At 36.3% G+C, this 18,998-nt stretch overlaps 3 protein-coding genes across 3 annotated transcripts in view; 1 reads left to right on the forward strand and 2 right to left on the reverse strand.

Moving 5' to 3' along the window:
* Window positions 1–1,325, forward strand: part of LOC105313284 (nucleoporin p54-like) — a 16,498-nt gene extending 15,173 nt beyond the window's left edge. Inside the window, exon 8 of the mRNA XM_011406577.2 lies at window positions 1,088–1,325. Within this exon, the coding sequence (XP_011404879.2) occupies window positions 1,088–1,210 (123 nt within the window). The 3' untranslated portion in view covers window positions 1,211–1,325. The remainder of the gene's footprint in view (window positions 1–1,087) is intronic.
* A 906-nt stretch (window positions 1,326–2,231) lies between these two features.
* Window positions 2,232–4,010, reverse strand: LOC100642147 (aristaless-related homeobox protein-like). The gene is made up of 2 exons (XM_003387652.2): window positions 3,536–4,010; window positions 2,232–3,284 (listed from the first exon to the last, which is right to left on the reverse strand). The coding sequence occupies exons 1-2, from the start codon at window positions 3,893–3,895 to the stop codon at window positions 2,850–2,852; spliced, it is 795 nt and encodes a 264-aa protein (XP_003387700.1). The 5' UTR covers window positions 3,896–4,010; the 3' UTR covers window positions 2,232–2,849.
* A 51-nt stretch (window positions 4,011–4,061) lies between these two features.
* The window catches only part of LOC105313285 (transcription factor IIIA-like), an 18,039-nt gene continuing 3,102 nt past the window's right edge, over window positions 4,062–18,998 (reverse strand). Inside the window, exons 5-9 of the mRNA XM_019998266.1 lie at window positions 18,223–18,315; window positions 10,007–10,096; window positions 7,500–7,595; window positions 5,881–5,949; window positions 4,062–4,308 (exon numbers count right to left, since the gene is read on the reverse strand). Coding sequence (XP_019853825.1) covers window positions 4,105–4,308; window positions 5,881–5,949; window positions 7,500–7,595; window positions 10,007–10,096; window positions 18,223–18,297 — 534 coding nt within the window. The 5' untranslated portion in view covers window positions 18,298–18,315 and the 3' untranslated portion in view covers window positions 4,062–4,104. The remainder of the gene's footprint in view (window positions 4,309–5,880; window positions 5,950–7,499; window positions 7,596–10,006; window positions 10,097–18,222; window positions 18,316–18,998) is intronic.

Consider the following 18,998-nt stretch of genomic DNA (forward strand, 5'->3'; position numbering starts at 1 on the left):
TTACCTCCTTTATCATCTCTCTCTCTCTCACTCTCTCCCTCTCTCTCTCTCTCTCTCTCTCTCTCACTCTCTCTCTCTCCCTCTCCCCCCTCTCTCTTTCTCTCTCCCTCTCTCTATCCCTCTCCCCCCTCTTTCTCTCTTGTTTACAGTCAGGTACCAGATAGTGTGTATACACTTAGTGGCTAACAGTTATACCACCTCTAGGTCTTAGCCCATCCCCAATGTATCAACTAGAACAATCTTTTGAGGCTTCAAATGAAATAAAATATTATTATATACTTGTACATGAGCAGTACATGTACTTTTCATGTACTGTACATGTATTGTGTACATGTGTTAATTGTACATGCACTTATTTTGTGTGTTGATTGTGTAATGTTATGTGAGTTTGGTGACTGCTAGTGTATACATGTAGATTGACAGTTCTTAATTATTTGTATTATGTACATGTACATGTATGTGTGTGTGTCTAGTACCTGCAGTTCACAAGACTAATTATGTGTGTACTCAGGAAGAAGCTCTGTTTGTGGTCTATGATGTTATAGTAATTGCTGGATATTAGTGTGAGACTTATTGGAGAAGAGAGTTTAGAAAAAAGAATATGATAGTAATAGAGATTGAGAAGGAAAGAGAGAGAGAAGGGAGAGAAGAGATAGGGGAGAGAGGGAGAGAGAGACAGAGAGACAGAGAGAGTAGGAAACAAGAGTTGTAAATGTACATGTACAACATATACATGATTGTGGCATTATTATTAGTGGGTGACTATTGTATGCATTCTTCCTAGTATGAGATCTGTTGTTGTTAGTAGGTGTATGGAGTGTACGTGTAGTTCAATTTGTAAATAGTAAATGAGCCGGCAGAGTTGTGAGTGAACAAGATATAGAGTGAATGTGTGTGAGTGAGTAGATGTACAGTGAGTATTCTGACTTGCATTATTTCTACTATGCATTATACTCATGTTTTTAATTGGTTTCTATCTCCTTCTCTCTCTCTCTCTCTCTCTCTCTCTCTCTCTCTCTCTCTCTCTCTTCCTCTCTCTCTTCCTCTCTCTCTCTCTCTTCCTCTCTCTCTCTCTCTCTCCCTGTAGCATCTCTCACAGCAGCAAACTGCACTATCAGAAATGATAAAGATCATTAAAACTGACTATGCTGATTTGAAACTGATAGAAGAAGGCCTTAAAGACTTGTCTGCTTCACTTGTAGCTCAATGACTTCATTAGTAACATTTTATACAATAAAAAATTATTATCTGTACACCAATAGATACATGTACATTCAAATAAGATGCTTTCAGCCTTTTACAAGCATCATGTGTTAATGACAATGTGAATGTATGGAGAATTATAGCTTAAGGTATGCTGGTACATGTATGTGGTAGTGTAATTAGCTGACATTGAAATCATTGGAAGTAAAGGATAGAGAGAGAGAGAGAGATAGGACAACTTTTTCTTTTTACAATCATCTTGTTTATCTATAATCTCTGATTGCTATGATATGCATATTATGAAAGAATAGTACTTGTGGGTATTTTTGTATTTTGTGTATGTCCTCCAATAAATTCCACTATTCTTTTCATTGAAAATGAATCTGCACTCATTCTCTGGCTAAATTCTCTGTCTTCTTCTTATAGCTCTCATATAAATATTAGTGACAGAATTTCCTGAATAAGAAGACATATACAGGAACAGGGCAGCCCTATACTGGACAGATAGAGTGGAGTGAGATTGGGAAAACTTAACCTTTGGTGGGCTAGTTGTTGGTTAGCAGTCGTATGGCCCCTTTAAGTGCTTTTTATTGATCTCTTACCTCAAGTGTGTTATTAAAAACAGCATCATTGGATAGTCTATGAGCGCTGATCGTGATAACTGTAGGCTGCAGTTGTTGTAATTACAAGCTCAAATTGAGCAACAGTGTATAATAATAGACTAGCTTACATTTGTTGTCCTTTTTCTTATTACATTGATATGATGTGAGATAGTACTTATATTATATTTCCTGATAACCTTCATGCTGTTTGGCTATAGTGGATTAGGATTAAGATCCATCATGCACGCATAGGCTTGCAAATTATTCTGTATCTATACATCAGTGATAACTTCCAGGACATTAATTTTACATTGGAAGATCTATTAGTGCTTAATAGATATTACAATATGCCCACGATTTAGTTGAAGTCTAGAATGTTCTTGCATGTACTGCAGTTCAGCCGTATTTTCGCATTATTAAGTAGTACTAGTTCTATTAATTTCAAGTTACAAAAAATAGTGATGACAAAACTATAAAATATATTGATCATAGAAATAGTAAAAAGAATGAATTGTACTTTATAAAGAGAGCTAGAGAGAGGGGGAGAAAGGTGCATGTGTATTATGTCACAATGATGTCTGCATCATTTTCTGATGTCTTTAAAAATAAATAACACAATGAATCTCTGTTTAGGTGTGCGTGTTCACATGAAGCAGTGAGTCAGTTCAAAAACGTTAAAAAATTATAAAACTGTTAGTCTGTGATTATAAATATGAAATATAGGGTGGTCAGTATAATGTCCCATCATGTACTGTCTATACTGGTACGTGTTAGCTACTTTGTGTCAGTCTGGCTCTGAGCTTTGCGTTGTGGTCCATGTCCCTGTATTGTTGTCCTGTCAGTGGTTTCTGTTGTAGACCTGAAGTTTCGCTGTGTGTCTGTCGTGTTTGTGTAGTGTATCGTTTATTAAAGAAGACAGAAATAGAAGTAAAGACTTGTAAAGATGGGTGAACGTCACAGTGTGGCCTACACTTGTGTGACTGCTGCGAAATGAAAATGTCAAAATCGAAAAATAGTGTTATCTCTACATTATATATATATATTTCACCATTGCGGCGTCATGACACCAGAACATACAGGAGGAGAGGAGGAAGAAAGAGGTGAGTGATTATTAGAAAAAGTCATTGTAGTAGGGGAGGGGAACACGAACTGGTTCTGAGTGTTCCAAGGTGTGGGGTAAGCGCTCATCGATGAGGAGGGAAGCTGGTTTGGATGATGGAGGACGAAAGGTTTATTTTGAAACATGTGAGCTGAGGGAGATGTCCCAGCCGATTTTGGGGTCATGAGGACAGAGCTACCTGGAGAAAGATTTGTTGGTAGAGTAGCTGCAAAGTTGTGAGGCATCATTCCATGCATGTGGGGAATTCCACCACCTCCTGCCATCATGCTGACACCCCGTCCACTCATTATGTCTCCCATGGCGAGCTGGCTTGCCTTCTGAGCACGACGCCATTTAGCTCTTCTGTTTTGAAACCAAACCTGAGAAAGAGAGAGAGAGAGAGGGAAGGTAAAATGAGAAGAGTGTAGTATCTGTGCATGTTTTGCAGTGCCTAACAGGATATCATATTACACTCTTTGCAGTAATAAGCAAGCCCTTTGTTTACAAACTCCCCTTGTAGTGTTAAGTAGCTGATAAGGACTGGACACTTACACTTAGTGGCTCAAGTAGTGGGCAAGTACAAACATTAAGTGCTTTAACTTAATTACTATTGATAATACTCTCTGCATACCTGTACACGAGCTTCTGTGAGGTTTATTCTCAGTGCTAAATCCTCTCTCATGAAGACGTCCGGGTAATGCGTCTTTGCGAAAGCTGCCTCCAGCTCCTGGAGCTGATAGCTGGTGAATGTGGTCCTGAAGCGTCTCTGCTGTCTCTTGCTGCTGCTTGAGGACTTGCTGCTCCCTCTCTCTGTATCTGAGCCACCGTCCTCGCTCTTGACGCTGGAAGACCCTGGGGACTCGATCCCGTTCTCAAGTTTTGGGCTGTCAGACCCGGCAACAAGGAGACCTCCATTGATGTTAGCTATGGCAGCAGGTGGAGTTCCCTCGAGCTCAGGGGGAGAATGCTTTTGCATCATTGCTACAGGCATGGTGTTATTGTAGCGTAGAACTTCCAGTTTTACTGTATATGAAAAGGAGAGATTTCAGAAGTGCTTTTGCTTTATCTCAGAGTTGCTTTTTGCAAGGCCACAACGAGCTACAGCTCTCAACCTCCAGGCTGGAGCTTATTTATAGGATCAGTTTATTAATTAATAATAATTCAATTTATAGTAATAATCATTACAAAGTATGAATATCATTATGGACAGTGTATTGATAGGGGTTCGCTGCTTCTTTGGGACCTCTTTCCCTCCTCCTCAGTCTTGCCCCTTCTCCAGTCTCCTTTAGCACTAACATGTCCTGATATCCTCTCAGTCAGTGTCAGCTGACTTAGGGTTCTTCTCCGTCTATTTTTGTTTGTTCCGGTCACATTAGGAGTACCATTCAATGTCACAGGAAGACCCTAATTCAGTTTTATATAATCAAACAAGAAAATTAGAAAACAAGAATTAAACTATTGCACTATGCCAGACAGGCCCTGTAATAAACTTAGCAAAAGTTGAGGTCACGCTCTACAGCAGGGACTGCTATGCAGCAATAGACCGGTGCTTTTTCAAGTTAAGAGACTGATACCTATTTTTAGCAAAATTGTTCCCACTTCCTGTTCTTGTTCACACTTACAGTCACACTACAAGGTGTTAACAAGGTGGCAAAAAACAATATAACAAGCAAGTTTAAAAGATTTTAAATTTTGATTTTAATCAACTCAAAGGCTTTCTGGATATAAGTATCAAAAAAATGTAATTAAAAATTCCAAAACTTGATCGGAATCAGCTCAAACTTTCTACACAACATAAAAACTTGTATATGCATTCAAAAAAATATAAAAATTGAGAATTGTCTCCTTTTCAATTTTGACAAAATACCTATAGTACTGAAGTTTTGGTCAAATTTTAAAGCAATTTTTTTGGCAAAATTTCAGTAATGTCTTCAGAATTTCAATTTTTGATGCATTATCTTTCACAACATTCAAAAACATGAGTGAGTTAACACTAATATAATAATATAAAAAACACAGGATACAGAAACAGTATTAAGATACTGCAGTATATTTGCATGCTATGTAGTCCATGCTGAAAGTGCTGACTATACCAATCAAGTGTAAACTACTTAATTACTAAATGTCATGAATGCGAACCACATGATGCAAAACTATGTGAACACTGCTCCAATAATGCTACTAAGGCTTGCATGAATCATGAATCTATTCACATAAGATAGTATTTAGAGTTGAAGTAGGAAAAAATACAAGTGTATAAGTACCATCTGCACTGTGTTGTGTACATAAAAGCATGCAAGCATCAAGTGGTCTGACACAATAAATGGCATGGAATGGACTTGACTGATTTCTTTTCCTAAATTAAGTTCAATTAGATATAACTGCATGTCCCCTAATGCAATAGGCAAGACCAATTGTTGGCCCATCAATAAGAGGAATAAACTACTGTAAATCCATTAATAATAAATACCATCCATAAATTTTAAAATATATTAGCCTTTGGCCTATAATTTCGTTAAAGTTAATGGACGTAAATATGTCAATGTGGATTTGGTTACCTTAGTGGTAAAAAATCCTTAAATGAATGGACATTAATATAGCCACCATTTTGCAAAAAATTAAACAAAAATGTCACTAAATTATTTGATCAATGACTGCCTTTCAATCTCCATTCTTTATCAAATGCAACACAAACTCATCATCCATCAATAAAAAGACACTTCTAAGCAGAGCAGAACCATCAGCTATGCAACTTCAGGCTGGCCAGTGTTTTGAAAGCATTTTTAATACTTCACTTAAAAGTGTCTAATTAATATCTATCTTCTTGCAAGCATGAACACACACAGCCACAGTTAGCATTACTATGGCTCCTTGTGGGCGAAGGCTCTAGTAAGCATTTCTCTTGATTCAGTGATGCTATCAGTAATGCTTGTATGGCCTATAATAGTAAAGAACAACACAGTACTTTTTACTTACATCAATGGCAGTAAGAGATTCTGTTAGTTTTCTACCGTGCACTTTAATCAAATGACGCGTCAAAGAATTCTAGAATCAATAAAGAGAGAGAGAGAGAGAGAGAGAGAATGTTAAAATAACAGGATGCAATAATTAAACTTGTCAATATGACACAAGTGCAATAATAGGCTAGTGTGAAATACCCATCCTACACTTTCTCGTCACTTAATCGAACTTTCTCTTAAAGGCAAACACAAGCTAGACCTAGAAGGACTGTTACTACACACAGGAAACAACTCTACTGCAAAGAAGGACCAAGGCTCTCCATATCATTCTAATGAGTAAATCATAAATACACCTACTACATGTCCCCTTGTGTAGAAACCTTATAAACAGCGTCACAGGACTATCATGGCATCTATTATCAGTCCTGTCGCTTAGTAAGATTACCATGCAAAGTCTGCATGAACTGGCACATGCAACATTTACACACATACACACACCCACTCCTTATTGGTATGAAACAAAAGGCCATGACTAGTAAGAATTCCCTCCGAGGTAGGACATAACTTAATCCACTGCATAGCTCTCCAGGACCAACTTGGGACAAAAACAAGATGAATAATAATCAAGAGACCATATAGAGTGACGAATCATTGAATATTAGTTGATATTAGTAATTATTAGCTTATTAAAAGAACATCAACAGAAGGAAAACATATTACGTGTAAACAGACAGGCAAAGTAGGAAAAGAATAATGCCACCCAACTGGTGAATACCTGGTAATTAATAGTAATTTCATGCCCTTCTCATCAAAATGTGCATCTGTCACGCACTCCATTATTAGACATCTTATATCAGTGCTGACAATGAGCACTTAATAAAGGAGATATTTCATCTTGTATGACATTTATATGCTTTATTTGCAAGCTTTTAGTGTATGCAGTGTAGCCTCTATATAACGGACACTTGTGGCTAAAAAAGTGTCTCTGTTATACAGAGGTGTCCTTTATGTGGAGGTTATTTTATACAGTAAGGAATGTAATTGGTACACTAGGTGCTGTCCGTTAAATGGAGGTGTACACTATAGAGAGTGTCCATTAAGAGAGACTATGTATATACACATATGTAGCATGCACTGAAATTGCACAGTATGCAATACCTATAATTATGACAAATGTATATACACATCTACTTGTAAGGTTTTATTCATAAAGATGAGCCACTCCTTAAGCTTCAAATATGCTGCAACAGGATCTACACACAAGTATATGTATATATACAATCCACACACTGGCCTTTGTCCCTTTTTGGGCAAAGAAGTAAACCAACACTTGCAATATGTGACATACATTACTAGCCTCAGTAGGCAAGTATGTGAACAATGAGAATGCTCCACTTCATCCGGTGTGCATTGGATAATATCATAGATATACATGTATATCTGAGAGCTACATAATATGCACAATATGCACAATAGGTGAAGAATGTGTGGCTGATAGCAGTGTGTGTAATTAAACTCATGCATCTCTTCAGTTGACCTATAACTGGATTAGCTCTTTGTGAAGTGTTGGCTAAACAGAGGATTAGGGATCGTTTGAGGGAAACAATAAAATACTTGGTAATTAGAAGATGTTACTTTATGGGCAAACTCGGCACTGCAGCCAGACTGCCTGCAGGCAAAAGGCTTTAGATTCTCGTGGAATGAAGATACGTGTTGCTGTAGGTTGAATTTCTAAAGGAGAGAGAGAGAGGGAGAGAGAGGAGTTGTAGGTAGAGAGAGGAAATGGAGGGAAAAGAGAAGGAAGGAGAAAGATTATGGTAAAGGGAAAAAGAAAGGAAGAGGGGGGAGAGAAAATATTATATAATATAATTATTAAAACAACAACAATAATAATAACAATAATAATAATAATAATCATAATAAGCATTAAGGTTTAGAGTATAATTAGCTTGTGACCAAATTCAATTTAGTTCACCAAAGCATTACACAGCATAGTGTACACCTCCATTTAACGGACAGCACCTAGTGTACAATTACATTCCTTACTGTATAAAATAACCTCCACATAAAGGACACCTCTGTATAACAGAGACACTTCCTGCTCCATAAGTGTCCATTATATAGAGGCTACACTGCATACACGCACATGTAGCTCAAGACACTTTAGGTAACTTTATTTCACAGACTAAACTACATGTACATGTACAATACAATGACTTTTGAAGCTAGTAACACTATAATGTATTACGCAAGCAAGCAAGCAAATGCTGCAAAGTACATTACGGCTTCTCATATTTCATTTATAAAATAATTCTATTGGTTTATTTTATTTACTATACAATTGAGGCTAATGGACGGCACTACACATCAAGCCAAGAACTCAAAAGGACCACTAACAGAGTGTGTTGTCTATACCTTTACCAAGTTGTAGCGCCTCAGGGCAAGTTCAATGGCAGTTGTTTGGACTATAGAATTTATTATTATCTCCAAATGGGGTCCTATACTGCTCTCGCTCTCACTCTCTCTCTCCCTCCCTCTCTCTCTGTTTTACTGGTGAATGAACTCCAATTAGTTCCATTAGTAGTAATATGTACAAACGCCGCATTACACAATAAACCAATAATTAAAATAAATCAGAGCACAATTAAAAATAATAACGAAGTAATTAAAAGCAACCCAGTCAAGCAAAACACCACAAAAACAACCTCATTAAAAACTAATTCCAATCAGGCCTGTGGCCATTGAGAGTGGGAGAGAGAGAGGGAGAGAGAGAGAGGAAGAGAGAGAGAGAGGGAGAGAGGGGGGAGACAGAAACAGAAGCCCTTAACATGACGACTTTCCTAGTCACGAGACATAGAAGAATGTACGAAGGCTGAGAGAAGCATAAGGGAAAGAATTTAAAAATAACAACATATCCAATGACATGTTTTCTAACTACCCATAAAACTTCTAAAGCAATCCTTGGCAATACCAGTCAGCACTCTAAGACTTCACATGACACTACATGAACTTATACATGTCAGTACATGCACTCTAAGTATTACAATTATATGTGGATGCATTAGGTGCAGTTATACACGAATTAATATGTACATGTAATACAATACATGTGCATGTACACTGCCGGAAATGTACACTAAGCCATTGGAGTGCTGTTATAGTTTCATGTATATCAATGACTCAAATATGCCTTACATGTATAAGGCTGCACTATACATGTATACATGCAAATACATGTACATCACGTATACATGTACATGTATGTGTATGTTTGTGCAAAGTGAAGGCGTCCCTGAAGGTCTTCACATCGCTCCATTCAGGGAAAGGATCGTTCTCCTACGCGTAGTTTCAAGTTACATGCTTCGCATTTCAAGACGTTAAAAGGTGCCATACATGTATATGCATGTACATATATGTAAAGTTCACGGGTTTGTATGTGCATGATGTATTACTGCCCCAGGTGGAGCAGTATTGGGATTATTTTTTAATAAAGGTGTGTTACTAACAGTCACAACATTATAATGAGGCAGGTATTAGCTTTAATGATTAGCGATTAGAGTGTAACCTCTGTTATACAGAGGTGTCCTTTATGTGGAGGTTATTTTATACAGTAAGGAATGTAATTGGTACACTAGGTGCTGTCCGTTAAATGGAGGTGTACGCTATAAAGAGTGTCCATTAAGAGAGACTATACTGTAAACTCTATATTAGGGACACCTTTATAATGAGGACAATAATTGGTACAAACTTCTGTATTAAGGGCAGGTAGTGTGGGCTCATTGGTGTCCTTAATAAAGAGGCTACACTGTACATGTATTAAGGACAGGTAGTGTGGGCCCAATGGTGCCTTTAATAAAGAGGCTACACTGTACATGTATTAAGGACAGGTAGTGTGGGCCCAATGGTGTCCTTAATAAAGAGGCTACACTGTACATGTATTAAGGACGGGTAGTGTGGGCCCAATGGTGTCCTTAATAAAGAGGCTACACTGTACATGTATTAAGGACGGGTAGTGTGGGCCCAATGGTGTCCTTAATAAAGAGGCTACACTGTACATGTATTAAGGACGGGTAGTGTGGGCCCAATGGTGTCCTTAATAAAGAGGCTATACTAGTTCATAATGGTAAATGACTAAGTCTTACTGTGGTATATGCTCTGGAGCAATCAGTGTATGGGCACTGGAAGAGCTCTTTTGAAGTGATGCTGTGAGATTCAATGTGCTTATGTAATTGCTAGAGAGAGGGGGAGGGGGAGAGAGAGAGATATCAAATTAATAAAAATCATAATAATAATTAGTTTTATAATTATAATGAGGGAAACTTTAAAATGTGAAGGAAAGAGAGAAAGAAGGCATACACAAGCACACACACAGTGAGCCAATAAAAGCCACTAAAATTAAAGACATAGAGTGAGTGGTTTTACTATTACTTAAACCCAATGCAAACACTGTGGCGGTTGTATAGTGCTGAAACCAGTCAAAGTCTCAGTTCATGTTAACCATAGACTCATAATGAGTGTCATTAGTGTGAAGGAAAAGATTGTTGGACCTGATGGCATTAGAAAATAAACAAAATGAAAGAGGAAGAGGCTTGGAATGCGATTAGTAAAGAAGTTTGACAAGTTTTTAAGTATAAGTAGAAAGAAGCAATAGTGGAGCTAAGCTTTCAGGAAGAGGATTATTACTGAGAAATTCAAGAGGTGTTTAACAGCATAGGGAGAGCTGCATTATAACATGCACATATTATCAAGAGTATATAATACTTAAAGTGGTCAAGCATGTGGCAACATTTTCTAGCCCTCAGCTTTAAAAACTTGGCAAGCTTAAAGAAGACTGGAAAGATGAACTACAAAGACAGCCCTGCTAGTATCCACGAGTTTGTACCACTAGCACTTGCCAACTCGCCACAATCGCAACTCAACTGTCTACAGGATAATTATATTCATTGACAAAGTATACTGGAGTATACAAATTGTGACTTTGAGCAAATACGCCCGCATGCATCAGTCTGCTATAGGGCAGTTGGATACTCTCTTTAAGTATCATGTACTCTGAATGTATACATAAAGAAACAATGTAACACGTAGTACATAATGTGAATGGACACATGTGAATATGGATGTGTACAATGTACTGTGAATGTTCAAATTTTCAAAGTTTTTTCAATGAAATTTGCTCAAAAGTTAATATTCGTGTGAGCTAATTTTCGTGTTCTGGCCATAGTCTACATACAATAGAATGGCATTAGAGGTGGTTTAAATTTCGTGGAATTAAGGTGAGCACGAAAATTAGGAAATCTATACACCTTGAAAATTAAGACGTGTACAGTACATTTAAGTCAATATGTACAGTAACACTCATGAATTAGTGGTAAGGTGTGATTTCTTTATCATTGTTGGCTTGTTGTTGGGCAGGCAATTGGCACAACTCATTTTATCACAAAATAGTGTAGCCTCTAAAGTGTCTCTGTTATACAGAGGTGTCCTTTATGTGGAGGTTATTTTATACAGTAAGGAATGTAATTGGTACACTAGGTGCTGTCCGTTAAATGGAGGTGTACGCTATAGAGTGTCCATTAAGAGAGGCTATACTGTACATGTTAACAAAAGAGATAGAGAGAAAAGATTATTACCTATTATAGAATAATCCTGAAACAAAACGTACATGTACATGTACAAAGGTAATTAGGTGACTGGCTAAGTCTAAACAATCATTACCAGAAGCATCACTGGAATGTGATAAGAACATGTTTACACTTTTAGACAAGCCATTAAGCAATAAATACAACCAAGTACAAGTATATGTACACTACACGTAGTTACATATACATAAATGTGTGTATGTGTGTGTGTGAATTCCTAAAAACAATACAAGTGGTAGGAGACTACATGTATAATGATAGTGCAGCCATTATAATCAGGACACCTCTATAATAAGGATATTCCAATTGGTACAATCCTATACAAAAGCACCTCTGAAATGAGGACACCTCTGTATCAAGGACAGGTAGTGTGGGCCCAATGGTGTCCTTAATAAAGAGGCTACACTGTACATGCATTAAGGACAGGTAGTGTGGGCCCAATGGTGTCCTTAATAAAGAGGCTACACTGTACATGCATTAAGGACAGGTAGTGTGGGCCCAATGGTGTCCTTAATAAAGAGGCTACACTGTACATGCATTAAGGACAGGTAGTGTGGGCCCAATGGTGTCCTTAATAAAGAGGCTACACTGTACATGCATTAAGGACAGGTAGTGTGGGCCCAATGGTGTCCTTAATAAAGAGGCTACACTGTACATGTATTAAGGACAGGTAGTGTGGGCCCAATGGTGTCCTTAATAAAGAGGCTACACTGTACATGTATTAAGGACAGGTAGTGTGGGCCCAATGGTGTCCCTAATAAAGAGGCTACACTGTACAAATAGTAAGAGATAGATTCAAACAATAAATGAACAATTAGTAATTGAACATTATTAATAAGCTACTGAGTGTAGTTTATACCCTAAAACTATACACATGTACGGGTACATACACTTACTATAATTGACAAATAATTGGAGTTGTATATGTACGTGTTAGTACACAAATCCTGCAATGAATAAGTGCAGTGTACAATGTATTAGTGTGTAGCAAAATGGATTAGCTGGTTCCTTAATATGTGTACATTAGTACAGCCTTTACATGTGTATATAATGGACACTTATGGAGCAGAAAGTGTCTCTGTTATACAGAGGTGTCTTTTATGTGGAGGTTATTCTATACAGTAAGGAATGTAATTGGTACACTAGGTGCTGTCTGTTAAATGGAGGTGTACGCTATAGAGAGTGTCCATTAAGAGAGGCTACACTGTACACATAAACCCCATTACTGATACAGTGTATGTATGAGTGACTGAGAGTTAGTTTTCTAGTGTTTATTGTAATGGCTCATTAAAGGAACAGGTGCTACTATCAATTCCATTTGAATTCCTTCAACGACTCACAAAACACCCAAAAATACACACACACACATGTACATGTACATCAACATACTAGCAACATATGGACTATATTACACATGTACACGTATGTAATGTATCTTACTATTAATGATCATTAAGATTCCAATCGTTTGTAATGTACAATAGAGTATTAATCAAAATAGCATCATTTACTGAGTCATTATCCCATTAAATCCTCCACTGCTGTATATAGGCTCAGTAATCTTCGTGGTATGCACATTTCCATAACGAGAATAGCATCTCAAAATACATGTACATGTACATAAACTTACTACAATATAAAATTTATGCTATATGTATTCTTAAATTTAAAAGGCACAAAATTCTGACACAATAAAAATTGACACAAAATTTAACAGACGTTCCTTACTGTATAAAATAAACTCCACATAAAGGACACCTCTGTATAACAGAGACACTTTCTTGTCCATAAGTGTCCATTATATAGAGGCTACACTGTGATAATTACAGAGAAATGGCTCATATCATAGTAATAATATTGCTTAGTTCAGCATGTTATGCAACACAGACAGTAACTTGATACACCATTAGCAAGAGCAGCAGTGAGTTGTATTGTAAAGTGGAATGAGAGAATGTAACATGTATATATACCTACTAGCAATGGCCAAAGAATGTACTTTATAAAGTTGCACAATTCTGCCACTTACAATGAACTCGCTCTTGGTAACACAACCATGATCAGATCTAACCTAATTAATCATTAGTTAGTTGACATTGTTCATCAGCCAATGGTTCACTGACAATACAGACACACGCACACAATGTGACATTATATCATCATAAAATAATTCAAATGTACATGTACAGTGTAGCCTCTATATAATGGACACTTGTGGCTAACAAAGTGTCTCTGTTATACAGAGGTGTCCTTTATGTGGAGGCTATTTTATACAGTAAGGAATGTAATTGGTACACTAGGTGCTGTCCATTAAATGGAGGTGTATGCTATAGAGAGTGTCCATTAAGAGAGGCTATACTGTACGTGTAACAATAGAACAACTCATCAGATAGAAATGATTAGGAGCTGTTTACTACAGCCGAGCTATTGTCAATGTTGAGTCCAATTAGTATATGTGGGCAGATCACGACAACAGAAAGATTATAGTGAAATTGATGTAGTACAAAGGAATAGTAAATAATAGATAATACTACTAGAGGATTGGAAATACCCAGAAAACATGATCCCAAAAGATACACAGGATCATACATGTACAACATACAAGCAAACAAATACTATCAGCATTATCAAGAGTAAATAATACCTAAAGAGAGTATCCAATGGCCCTATTGAGGCCTGCTGCATGTGACATGTGTGTGCCTGTGTGGATTTCTAGGAAGTCACGTTCCGCATACTTCAGTAGTTTTCAATCAATGTATACAGATGTGTTGTTATAACAACATTTATCATTCATAATATACAGAAGTATCCTGAACGTGACTTCCTAGAAATCCACACACTTGCAGCAGCCGAGATGGGGCCCATTGGATACTCTCTGTAGGTATTATTTACTCTTGGTATCATTAATTATTAATTAATGTGGAGATTCTGAGATAAATGTAAAGCTAGCCTAGCTGGGACACTTTCATAATCTTTATAATGAGAACTAATATCTTCATAAGAAGGGACGTTTGTACAGGGCTTCCCACTGGGTTTTGGCATAGTGCTGCTCATGGAGCATCTTGTCAGTGGATTGTCAAGTTGCTCAAAAATTGGGCCAAAAACACTGTACTATAGTACAGGGTATTGTGACAAAAATCACTAGGAGAGAATCCTCCATTTTTATAATTTTATCTGATACATATACATGTTCTTGTATTGTGTAGAAAACTAGAGCTGATTGTGATCAAGTTTGAATGTTTTATAAATTTTTAAAGTTGTTCAAAAATTGAACACAAGTCCATGTACTAAGGCTGCAAAAGTTGTGACAGCCATTTTGTTTAGGGGTGAATCCTACTTAGTAACGCTACCGCGTTACTAATTATAGTACAGGGACTTTGACAAGGAATAAAATCTCCATTTTTATAATATAAAAAAGAACTGTATTACAGATCATAATAAAACAAGTACATGTACATGCAGAATTGCAACAATGAATGATATAACTCAATAATTAAACTAAAGTTAACACTAGACTTTAAAAATAATAAGTCCTTATATAGCACCTTTAAAGACATTACCTGTTTATTTGTACTAAAGTAATTAGTTCAATTATAACACACAAATCTCATAATAGCATTACTGATCAAGCTACATGTATATTGCCTGCATTATTAGACTAAGGATAATCTAATGTACAAGTGAACTACAAAGTCTCACAGAGAGAAAGGGAGAGAGAGGGGGTCAATAACACTACTATAAAAGGTATATGCATCATGTAGAGTAGAGATACATTATACATGTAGCATGTGAATGGACATTTGTATGTGTGTGTGCGCACGTGCACAATGCATTATTATCATTGACTTAATAAGCAAATCTGCTTTTATAGTAAAAGTACACTAGACAAGTCAAGTATATGTACATGTACAGTATAGTCTCTCTTAATGGACACTCTCTATAGCGTACACCTCCATTTAACGGACAGCACCTAGTGTACCAATTACATTCCTTACTGTATAAAATAACCTCCACATAAAGGACACCTCTGTATAACAGAGACACTTTCTGCTCCATAAGTGTCCATTATATAGAGGCACCACTGTTTAATAAAAAATATAAAATTCAATGCTACACTTATGCACATACAAATTGTACATGTACATGCATTATTGGCTATTAAAGACATATAACCTTTTAAACGTTCATATATACATGTACATGTACATGTATTACGTAACATATACAAGTGTATAATAATATACATGTACATGTACATGTACATGTGAATAGGAGGCGATAGAATACCATGAACTACTATGGCGTACATGTACATGTATACATGTACATGGTTTCGCAGGTAATTGTTAAGAGGCTTAAGCCAATGAGATCATACTGGACTGCAGGCCAAAACAACCCCTAGAAGAACCATAAACAAAGCCGCCACAACAAAGAGAGAGAGGGAGGTGGAGAGATAGAGAGTGAGGTACTGCTGTGGTTTCTGTGGTAGTAGCTAGTGATTGTTTTCAGAAGAGAATGCTTAGGATGATAACGTAAAGTGAAACACTGAACTATATAGTATATACCTGTAGTGTCCATTATACAGTGAACTGTAAACAATGCCGATAGGAATACACCATGAGTCACAGTTACTGTACCTAGTGGTGATCTAATTAGGCGAGTGGGCGTTACTGGTTAAACAAGTTTTTGTGCGTACATGTACATGTACGAGGAAAGGATTCTTGAGATAAGTGGATAAGAGTAAAGAGTATTACGTAATGGAGGCTAATACTTGTGGATAAGAAAGTGTCTCTGTTATACAGAGGTGTCCTTTATGTGGAGGTTATTTTGATACAGTAAGGAATGTAATTGGTACACTAGGTGCTGTCCGTTAAATGGAGGTGTATGCTATAGAGAGTGTCCATTATTATAAGCTATAGACTACTTCTTTTGCAAAGTTTATATCTTCCAGTATCATAACACATGCAACTATCCTTGAAATGCCTACTATAGCGTACACCTCCATTTAACGGACAGCACCTAGTGTACCAATTACATTCCTAAATTACCTCTACATAAAAAGCAGCTGTACAAGAGACGAAATATCAGACATAGTACATGTGTACGTGTGCAGGTCCAGTCTAGAAATACATTATCCTTTACTTCCTAATATGCCAAAACCTTTGAATAAACAGGTAGTGGGTGTCTGAAAAGTTTAATTGTTCTAATAAGATTAATTATAAATAATTATTTTTAAATAAACACAGCCCACCCACAAGTCCAGTTTTAAAATAATTACCAATTAATTACAATAACTAATTATTAATCAAAACACTAATTAGATGAATAAAACAACAGACTCAATGCAGTGGTGCCTCTATATAATGGACACTTATGGTCAAGAAAGTGTCTCTATTATACAGAGGTGTCCTTTATGTGGAGGTTATTCTATACAGTAAGGAATGTAATTGGTACACTAGGTGCTGTCCGTTAAATGGAGGTGTACGCTATAGAGAGTGTCCGTTAAAAGTGGATATACTGTTATATTAGATTATGGATGTGATATCACATGTACATTAATTCATAATCGTGAACAGGAAACAAAAGAGTTCAGTTATATATTTTTAATCAAAACCAGCTCAAACTTTCTACAAAATAACTTGCTACTAATACTACATCCATAAAGTATAACAGCATGAGAGCATGCATCAAAAATTGTAATAGAACCAACAAATAAATAAGTCATTATAGTCCATTAATTGTCATAAAAGCAAACATTTCAGTAACAATAACAAACTAAATCATGCAATGAAAATTCTGACTTTTGGTTAAAAAAAACAAAATATACTAGTTCATAAGAATTGCACTTCAATGAAAAAAGAACATCTACAAATATATGTACATTGTACATGTACATAAGGAACAGCTGGTATACTTTTATGTAAAGACTACTCACATGTACTGATACATCACGTACTTGAATTATGTAATACTATTGCTATTCGTTCACAACAAACACTAAGATTTTGTTCCAGTGGAGTAAGAACAATAGTGTACATATCATGAACATTTATGGAGCAGAAAGTGTCTCTGTTATACAGAGGTGTCCTTTATGTGGAGGTTATTTTATACAGTAAGGAATGTAATTGGTACACTAGGTGCTGTCCGTTAAATGGAGGTGTACGCTATAGAGAGTGTCCATTAAGAGAGACTATACTGTATAAGTACATCATGTGTATACATGGATGTACGTGACAGTGACCGAGTAGCACATGTACTGTACATGATATCAAGTGTCTGTGGAGTCATAAGGAATCAATGGCGGAACAACACGAGACAGTTTAATAAAACAGAAGCCACAAGATGGAGCATTCATTTACAACTATTCACCTTTGATGTAGCAGGGACTAAACCACATATTGTACAGGCTAACTCATAACAATAATAATAATAATAATAATAATAATAATAATAATAATAATAATAATAATAATAATAATAATAATGATAATGATAGAGTAATAACAAAAATAATAATAACAACAATAATAATGATGGTAATAATAATAATAATAATAATGGTAATAATAATAATAATGGTAATAATAACAATAATGATGATGATGATGAATTGAAGATGATGAAAGTGAACATAAAAAGAAAGAAATGAGAGAGAAAAAGAAATGGAGGGGAAATGAGAGAGAGAAAATGTCAGTGACTAACTCTTTAGTTATTTTTCTTACCTTCTGATGGTTTGTGATCCTCTGACTTGTGTTTCCGTAGCAACGACCATGAGGAACAAACAACAGAGCAACCATCTTTATCACACAAATACTCTGAAAAGAGAGAGAGGGAGGGAGAGAGAGAGAGGAAGAGAGAGAGAGAGAGGAAGAGAGAGAGAGAGAGAGGAAGAGAGAGAGAGAGAGAGAGAGAGAGAGGGGGGGGGTAATATCCCTTTCACGTAGTAAACAGTTATAATAATTATCAGGAGTGAAAGAGATAAAAGACCAAGGTGTGTCATGATAAAGACTACACAGCCAAATTCATCAATAAATAAAACATCCCCTAGTATACATGTAACTCTAAAAACACATAAATACATGTACATGTACACACATTCTTTCTATATACATGTAAAACAATGTGACAATTATTATGTTAGAGTTTTGAACAAGAAAGAGATTCAAATTCTTGACTAAATATACTCGTGGATTTAAAAGGTGTCCTTTATATGGAGGTTATTTTATACAGTAAGGAATGTAATTGGTACACTAGGTGCTGTCCGTTAAATGGAGGTGTACGCTATAGAGAGTGTCCATTAAGAGAGGCTATGTAACATGTACATGTATGATAGCGTTTCATTCATAAGTAAGGATTCAAGTTCACACACTATTACATGTACATGTATAGCGCAGCCATACATGTATGTACATGTACATGTAGCGTAATGTGTAAAGACAATATTAGGATTCATTCATGCCTACACTGAGTTCTATACCATAAACTAATGGTCACTATT

This window comes from Amphimedon queenslandica, unplaced genomic scaffold (assembly GCF_000090795.2).
Source record: "Amphimedon queenslandica unplaced genomic scaffold, v1.1 AMPQUscaffold_13330, whole genome shotgun sequence".
Lineage (NCBI taxonomy): Eukaryota > Metazoa > Porifera > Demospongiae > Haplosclerida > Niphatidae > Amphimedon > Amphimedon queenslandica.